This window comes from Ammodytes marinus, assembly GCF_949987685.1.
Source record: "Ammodytes marinus genome assembly, chromosome: 3".
NCBI classification, from domain to species: Eukaryota; Metazoa; Chordata; class Actinopteri; order Uranoscopiformes; family Ammodytidae; genus Ammodytes; species Ammodytes marinus.
In genome coordinates, this window is record NC_137232.1 from 22,439,753 (window position 1) to 22,448,582 (window position 8,830).

At 42.9% G+C, this 8,830-nt stretch overlaps 1 protein-coding gene across 1 annotated transcript; it reads left to right on the forward strand.

Annotated features, from left to right (window-relative positions):
* Nucleotides 1–1,259: 1,259 nt before the first annotated feature.
* On the forward strand, nucleotides 1,260–8,280 carry rhoub (ras homolog family member Ub). The gene is made up of 3 exons (XM_080053624.1): nucleotides 1,260–1,680; nucleotides 3,907–3,965; nucleotides 6,136–8,280. Exons 1-3 carry the CDS (start codon nucleotides 1,464–1,466, stop codon nucleotides 6,589–6,591), a joined length of 732 nt encoding a protein of 243 aa, XP_079909750.1. The 5' UTR covers nucleotides 1,260–1,463; the 3' UTR covers nucleotides 6,592–8,280.
* Nucleotides 8,281–8,830: the final 550 nt, after the last annotated feature.

The window sequence follows — 8,830 nt, forward strand, 5'->3', positions numbered from 1 at the left end:
AATTTATCGAAATCAGACATTACATACATTTTTGGTTGTAGCCTACACTGATCATTTAGTATTCTTGAAAATAATTTGACTTTGAATCTTGGGAAAATAAACACGGTAAAAGATAAAGCAGGAGTGTAGTGTGACTTTTTTATAGATAGAAAAGTAGCAAACATTTATTCTAAAGGGAACTTTAAATCAGTTGGAGTACAATGTATCATAGGCCCCAAAATGTATACAAATTAAAATTTTCCCCTATAGTGAATTTTCAGCTTTGACCTCCTCAAATGTCTGTTTGGGGTCGGATAAACAATAGTGTCACACCAGAACACACCAGGCTGGATTCTTCTGTAATTGGTAACCTGTTTGTGGTACGGGTCTTGTGTTGATCATTCATTTATTTCTTACCTACAGAGACAAATCTTATTTAAATGAAAGATGTTGCATATGCATGTACATGTGAAATTAGTTATACAAATCTTTTGGGACCCTTGATATACAGTATGCTCCAGTTGCCCTGTGAGTTATCAAATGGGTCAGTTCAGTTTCGTTTTTTTTTTCTTGATTCCAACCACCAGGGGGCGGCAGAAGGTAAAACAGCATACTCCCTAAACGAGTCTGCAATTTGGGACTAGCAAAACAAGTTCACCTCAGCAACTGGACAGTTGGAAGAACTATCCAATCAGAGCGAGAGTTACTTTTGAATGATTCCATTTCATATACCAACACACCGTGAATGAGACATATTTTTGGCTTCATTCTTCCAACTGTCTGTAGCCACTGGTAGCTTTCTTCTTTGCTCAGCTGGCAACAAATGAAAGTAGGTCAGAGAGTCTGAGTGGGTTTGAAATGTCAGTGTTTTATGTGTCATGTGTCCAAATGGACGTCGTCAAGGTTGTCCTTTTCTGTCTGGTGGGGACACGTTTGGACATGCCTGAAAAAAAAAATCAACTCAATTACGTCATGCTATGGCAACTTCACAGTTAGCTGAAATAAAAACAAAGAAAAATAAAACCAATATAAATTTAACAATATGATGAAACTACAACAAAAAAGTAGCCTACGTTCCTTTCTATTCAACCCCCCCAGGAGAGTCCAGTGGGAATATTGTGCTTTATATTTTCAAAAAAGAAAAAAAAAATTATACAAACTTCATCAACCTGTGTCTTTCCAGCCCTCCGCTGCTGGGAGGTGAAGTGGGCGGGATTAGTCAAATCAATGAGACGATATAAATCTTGGACCCGCCCCACGCATTGTAAACCTCACAGTACCAAGCTGAAATCCCGATGCTGATTTGCCACAGTGGATTTGGCAACGCGCAGGACAGGACTCGGGAGGAGAGTTTTACTCACGAGACCCGCTTGCTCGCGATCATTAGCATTTTGGAACACTTGTAGAGAGGGGACCCTGTTCTCATGGTGGGCCCTCTATATGCCCTTCGAGGAGTGAACGGTGAAGTAGCGAGTGCCGATTGAATGTCACCTCCAGTCACCATGGATTACGGACGCACCATGGCCCCTCCGGTGCCCCCGCACAATCCCAAACCCGCGCGGCCAGGGGTCCCGCAGGAGCGGCTGTTGAAGTGCATCCTGCTCGGCGACGGAGCTGTGGGCAAAACCAGCCTGGTTGTCAGCTATACAACGAATGGCTACCCAACCAAATACGTCCCTACTGCATTTGATGACTTCTCAGGTAGGCAAAAGATAGAAAAGGATATTGCTATTTTATATTATTTAAATGTAGGCCTATATGATTTGTTTCATTCTTCATTACTCCAAATGAGGGAACTAATAAGTTTTTAGTATGAATATCCTTTTGATGTCTCAGGGTTTCACACAGACCCTAACAGATTTTAAAATGAAATATAATTATCATAAAACATATTATAAGTAACGCAGTAAATTCTGTTCTATGAAACGTTAAATTACTTTTTTTCCACTTTCAAAGTTGGTCATTTGGTTTTTACCTGCACGACTATCTCACAAGGTTTCCCTGAACTTTTCCTCACCTTTGCATCTTTGTAGATTTCCCTCCCATCCTGCCATCCACCATGTTATTCCACTGTTGTGACAGATGTGTTTGTGTTTCCCATTTACATCAATGGACAGGAGTTAGTTATCCTCCCTAATGTAGCCAGGTCTTCAATTTGGCACTGTTCCACTTTCCGAACCCTCTCACTAGTTCCAGCAGCAAGCCTTTGCCTACTGCAAAGTAAGAGAAGAGAACAAAATCCTTCAAAGGGGAAAACTTTTTTTCAATACCAAACAGTGTTGGCTTGAAAAAAACCCACCTGTAACCTGTTGATCACCTTTTGTTACTTCACAATCACATATTCAGGCAGTCGATCCTTATCCTTATCCGTATAACTTTAAAATCAGTGAAGTCTTTAACATATGACTGTCAGCTGTTGTTGTCAGAAGTTGCATACAAGAGCATAAACAGACAGCATTGACATTGGAAAAATTGCACCCTGACACATTTTTTATTATTATTTAGAATTAAGGAATGGATACTTGACATTGTATCCTGTAAACTGATATATAACCTAAAGCATTTTTGTCCTTAATCTTCGTTAATTGTCTGACATTATGCTCATGAGCAGTACAACTAACGAGACAAATCCCATAAAACAGTGGGTGAGAACACACATCAACCCCTGCCACACAGAACAGTGAGCCTCCTCTGGTTCAGGGGGTTTGGATTGCACAACTCTGCCTATTGTTGTCAGCCTTGACCCCTGGAGCCCTCTCCTCTATACTGGAATGGGCACATCTGTTGCAGTAGCTCAGAGGCAGAGATTGTGTTTCGCCTGGGCCTGACAGAGAGTGATTGTGCAGTTGGGGGCCCTTGTACGGTGATGTCATTTCTCGGTGCCACGGAAAAAATCAGAGCGTCCTCTTGAAAGCCGACTTCTGAGCAGTTACGCAATGCCACAGGTGGCATAGACGCAGAGGAGAAGGGGATGATAAGAGGGAGTTTTTTGGTCCGGAAAAAATCAAAGGAGTATCATATGTCAGGGATAAGGAAATAATTACACAATGGCAGCTCTCTCACTTTCCTTTCTTGCCGCTCTTTTTCCTTGCTTTTGTGAGAGCAAAGGGCTATGATGCCTGTCATACAATTTCAATAGTTCCAAGCAAACTTTTTGATCTGATGGTATGACCGACCACACACTCCAGGCGCATTATAAATGTTTCCATGTGCCTGCTGCTCTGCATTGTGCTCTCTCCTCTGAAAAGAATAAATGGCCCTATAATGAAACTCGCTGTTAGAATGACTCATCCACTTTTCCAAACTGGACATGAGGCCTATAGGAAGACAGTCACTCAATTCACAAACAAAATCTGCTCTGTTTTCACCCCCTCCTCCTCCTATTAGACAGCCTTGGAAAGGCCTGTGTCGAAACACAAGAGAGAACAAAGCTCACGGAGTGGACCCAGCGTCAGTAAAGTGTAATGGTCTCAACGGTAACTGGCAGAGTGGGTGGGCGAGACAGAGCGGGCCGTCTGCAAGCTGGAAGAGCTGAGCAGGGGGTCTTTGTGTTTCCAACTGGCAGACTTTTGTTTAGTCCAGATAATCGTGTGTGTGTGTGTGTGTGTGTGTGTGTGTGTGTGTGTGTGTGTGTGTGTGTGTGTGTGTGTGTGTGTGTGTGTGTGTGTGTGTGTGTGTGTGTGTGTGTGTGTGTGTGTGTGTGTGTGTGTGTGTGTGTGTGTGTGTGTGTGTGTGTGTGTGTGTGTGTGTGTGTGTGTGTGTGTGTGTGTGTGTGTGTGTGTGTGTGTGTGTGTGTGTGTGTGTGTGTGTGTGTGTGTGTGTGTGTGTGTGTGTGTGTGTGTGTGTGTGTGTGTGTGTGTGTGAAGGCTTAAAGTCCTGTTGACAGCTGTGACTTATTTTCTCTGTTTGATTGTTTTGTTTCTACAGCTGTGGTTCAGGTGGATGGAAACCCGGTGAGACTACAGTTGTGTGACACTGCGGGGCAGGTGAGTTTTTGTTCACGCACAAACACATACTATTGCATCACTATTTGTCCACCCATCTGGTTCAATGTAAGCTATGCCCTGGATGCTTCTCAATGCATAATCCAGACTGAACAACAACCTTTTTAATGGATTACGATGACATTTTGTACTATAAGGTTCACATTTTAAGTTTTTAGTGAAAAATGTCAATGACATTAACGTAGCAATAACTATGGTCAACCCTTAACATCTCAAAGCCATGGTCAGGCCAAAGTTTTAAATGTATGAATATTTACGTTTATGACCAGATACCTGCAAAACTATGACATTCCTACCCGCCTAAGGTGTACTTTGTCTTTAGTGATGATTAGCTAATGTTACCATGCTAACACACCACGGTATGTGAACTTGGTAAACACTACACCTGCTGTAAGCATTTAGCTAAAAGCACAGCTGGGCCTATGCACATCCTCACAAAACTGCAAGCATAGCTGTTTCTTAAAATAACCCATTTGAGCATGACAACAAGCACTACTTTTTGAGGGTCTTTTTACCTATATCTGCACATTTGATTAATAAATAGATTAGACGAAAAAACAAAGAATTAAACAAAATTAAAAAGTTGAATTGTAAAAGTATTGATTTAGTAAAAGACATTCTGTGTTTGCGGCCCGCCCATGTTGCCTTCACACAAGAGACCTCTTGCCTGCTTATTTCAGGTAGCTCATCTGTGTATAAATGGAAAAATTCCTGAGCTTGGCTGTCAGTTTTAATCAGAAAGGAGAATAACACCGCGGTATAGACTGTGTGGTGGTGCAGTGACTTTGTGTTGAAGGAGAGGGCACAGCCCTTAGGTCAGACTTCAGGTGATGATGCAAAAAGTCATGACGTTCTTTTCCTTGTCTCTCTGCTGTTAGAGACACAGTGGTACGGGGAGCTTGCCAGGCAAAGTTATTGACTCATTATGATGTTTGGTATCACAGGGCAATCAAGGGAGGAGCAGGTTGTGAAAGAGTAATTTTTATATTTTCCCTGCGGCCTATGTGGTTGTTTCATAATCCGACTCCATCGAACCCTGCCCTGAGAGCAGCATATTTGACATTCACAAACACTGAGAGGGCGCTGCCAGTTCCACACAGAATCAAAGACAACTTGGCTCTAGAGTGGAACGAGGCATTTGAACAAAGCCCCTAATGCATGTAAAACCTTGCGGCATGTTGCAAGCTGCACGCAGACAAGCCCAGGCATATACGGGCAGATGAAGGTCGGCAAACACTTATTGTACTTGTGCAATTTCATAAGAAGGGAGCTTGTTGGGGGTTATTGTGTGCCAAAAAAAAGGTTGAGAGAAAGAGAGACAGAAACGGTCTAGAGAAAAACCATAACAGCTGCCGCCAAAACTGATAAACTTGCTCCTTATACTCAGAGATGTTGATATGTGTGTGTATATCCTGCAGAATGGACCTACGTCATCACAGCGCGAGGCCAAAGCTTGGGTTGGCAAATTCACAAGCTGATGAAGGTCCACTGCGTCAAATCCACACGTTTTTAAAAAGCCTGATTGTTTTTGCCGATTGCAATGCGTTTTATAAAGATCTGAGGCAGCCGGCACAAAGCATTTCTCCTTCTTTTATTCCAGACACAGAGAGAAAACGGTCCATAATACAATACAAAAACAAACAACATTTGTTTAGGCACAGGGGGATAAGGAGATGTGTGCTGGAAAGGAGAGGATTAAGAGGAAGGAGATGTAGGTTTATGTGTCAGGTTTCTGCCAACTTTAATCTGTGTACTCATGGGTGTGGGAGGCCCTTGTTAGTCAAAGCTGTGTGGCTCCAGAGTGTTAATTTAAGAGATTTGCTGTGGCTGATGTTAATGAGTAGGTAGTCCTTGTGTGTGTGTGTGTTCTCTATATTAGCACAATATAAATACTATTTAAACTAGCCTACTACTTAGTATCAGATGGTTATTGGAACATTTCCCTTTCTGTGTTGTTAAAGGTACTCTAGTATGTAGACCAGAGCAGTGCATTAGTGTGGCCAGACCTGGCTGAGAAAAAGGGAAATATTTCATCACAAAGTAAAGATTCAGATCTAAATGGAAACATGTTTGCTTAATGATATCTCCAAACACTGGACATTCATCCACCCCGTTGCTAACTGTCCCATTTCAATGCCTCTCCACCATGCAGGATGAATTCGACAAGCTGCGCCACTTCTGCTACAGCCGGACGGATGCCTTGCTGCTCTGCTTCAGCGTGGTCAGCCCGGCCTCCTTTCAGAACGTGTGGGAGAAGTGGGTCCCGGAGATCCGCCGGCGCTGCCCTCTCACGCCCGTGCTCCTGGTGGGTACGCAGTGCGACCTGCGGCAGGACGTCAAGGTGCTGATCGAGCTGTCGCGGCGCAGGGAGAGGCCTGTGGCCGAGGAGGACGCCCGCGCGCTGGCGGAGAAAGTGGGCGCCGTGACCTACGTGGAGTGCTCGGCACTGACGCAGAAGAACCTGAAGGAGGTGTTTGACGCGGCCATCGCCGTGGGGCTGCGGCACTCGGACAGGAGGGTGAGGCGCGAGAGGAAGGTCCGCAGCACGGCCGACAAGATGAGGATGCTTTCCAAGTCCTGGTGGAAGAAGTATGTGTGCATCCAGTGAGGAGGGAGGGAGGAGGTGCTTTCTCCTGTGACTTAATGATCTGAACTGGAACTGCTGACTTATTGCTGGGGACTTGGAGTTGGACTTAAAGACTATATTTCATTCAACTGCTGGATGACCCAAAATGTGTAGTTCAGAATGACTTTTACATCCAGCGGGAGCATTCGTCCAACAGAGACTGAGAGCGTGTGCCTGCCTGAGCTGTAGATGTGTTGCAGCAGGTTTGGGATAATTTCAGTTTGACCAGAAAAAGATCCCTTTCTTGTCAATGCCTAAAAGACAGACTGTCTGCTCCACAGAGCCAGGCTGAAATTTTAAATATGACTGTGAGCAGCATTCAACCAAAACGAATTGGAGCTAATAAAGCTATATGGCACGTGGACTGCATATCACGGAGGAAATGTGAGCTGGCTTGGAGGGGAGAATTCCAGACGGTGATGTTATTTACTAAAAGTATACTCTGCCTATGGGTCTGATGATTTGAGCCCCTCCTTTAATAAAGTATATTATTATATGTGTTCAACACTGTAATTCAGCCCCCGACACTTCGGAAGGATCATTTTCATTTGACTTAATATCAGAACATCAAGTTAGAAATATAAACTGCTCAACTTAAATCCCCAAAGATGAATTAATTCTACTGCTGAAAGTCAAAGCCTGCCCTGCACCTTGTTGCCTAAATCATCATCTATCATCTATCTATACTAAAGTCCAGTGACAACTCGTCACGAGTCAGACCTGTAACCAATTATATGTATTTTAACTAATTCCCTATTGGATTACAATCAAATATAAATGAGTATATACATATTTTTTAAATCTATGAGTTCCTTGGGATGGCACAATTCGGATTTGTGTGACTATAGGGATATCTCTACACCGGCATGCGGCACACAGTTAGAGGTCTGACTGGAAGATCCTCATTATGACACAACTACTGCAGTAGATTAATGCCATTTAACATGGAAGGGTTACAAGTCACAACAAGTTTCACTTTGACTCAAAAGCTTTACATAAAGTGTCTTACTGCCTTACTGTTACAAGGTTGCAGGAAAAGGTTGGGTGGTGCCACTGTACATTGCACTTATCAAACACAGTCCAAACACATCACTGAAGTCTCGCCATGCAATGGCCTTCGGACCAGTTGCGTGACTCAGATATAGAGCAGGTAAAAGCATCCGTGGTGCTTGAGATGTAGGTTTACTCTAGAGTCATTGAGTTCCCCACACTGCCCAATGGTTTGGATTATCTCAAGGTCTTTCTTTGTCATTGTAGTCAGAGCCTTAAACAGACAATAATGTGTCTTTGTTGATCAGTAAAATTGGAGGTCTCTCCTCTCTTGAAATTACACAATAAATGAGGTGAAATCACCAAAGAGACTGATACTATGTTTGCTTCTTATTTTTCAGAAGCCTGTCATTCACCTCTGGTTATTTATATGTTCCTTCTATGCCAATAACTGATCAAAAGCAATACAGAGCAGATGTGTGGAATATTGTATGTCATTATGTATGTTACATAGTTATAATTTTTACGATGTTTGTAATGTCATCAGGATTAATCTGTGTGTACATAAGTGACTCAGTCGTTGGCTGTGCTGTAAAACTAAACGGTACTTAACAGAATGAGCGTCTCAGTTGGTGTCTGATTATTTTTATTTTTTTGGCATGAGAGCAGTTTGTCAAGCCGTATGAGTGGAACAAAATAAAATGTGAAATGTTTGAACCGTTTCCATTTTTGACTCTTGTATGGAGATATCTTATCTTGACTGTCACACGGTGGAGACATAGGTTGCGTTCCGAATCGCATACTTTCTACTATATAGTATGTAGAAAAAAGATTTAGGATGTCCCGATTCTTGTGGCCAGATTTAGGATGGTTAGAAGTACCCGGATGTCCTACTTCATGCGGCCAAGATTGTTAGTGTTGAAAAGTGCATCCTATTTGGGCGATTCTGACCCACAATCCAGTGCGCACGTGGCCAAGATTGTTAGTGTTGAAAAGTGCATCCTATTTGGGCGATTCTGACCCACAATCCAGTGCGCACGTGAAGTGACGTAACATCGATGAAGCCTCCATATGAAAACAAACGGGGATGCGACGGATATAAAAGCAAGAGGCAAGATCAAGGCGCAATGTTATGATGAAATAAGAGAGAAAAGTATGTCCCAATAGTATGCCTACTGCATCCTAACTAGATTCTTTTTATCGTCGGATGTAGTATGTAGAATAGAAAAAA

Excerpts from the sequence above, each read along its gene's own strand:
- rhoub (XM_080053624.1), top strand. The coding sequence starts at position 1,464 with ATGTCACCTCCAGTCACCATGGATTACGGACGCACCATGGCCCCTCCG. Across the intron at positions 1,681-3,906 it reads TGCATTTGATGACTTCTCAG|CTGTGGTTCAGGTGGATGGA; the intron begins GTAGGCAAAAGA and ends TTGTTTCTACAG. Across the intron at positions 3,966-6,135 it reads TGTGTGACACTGCGGGGCAG|GATGAATTCGACAAGCTGCG; the intron begins GTGAGTTTTTGT and ends TCCACCATGCAG.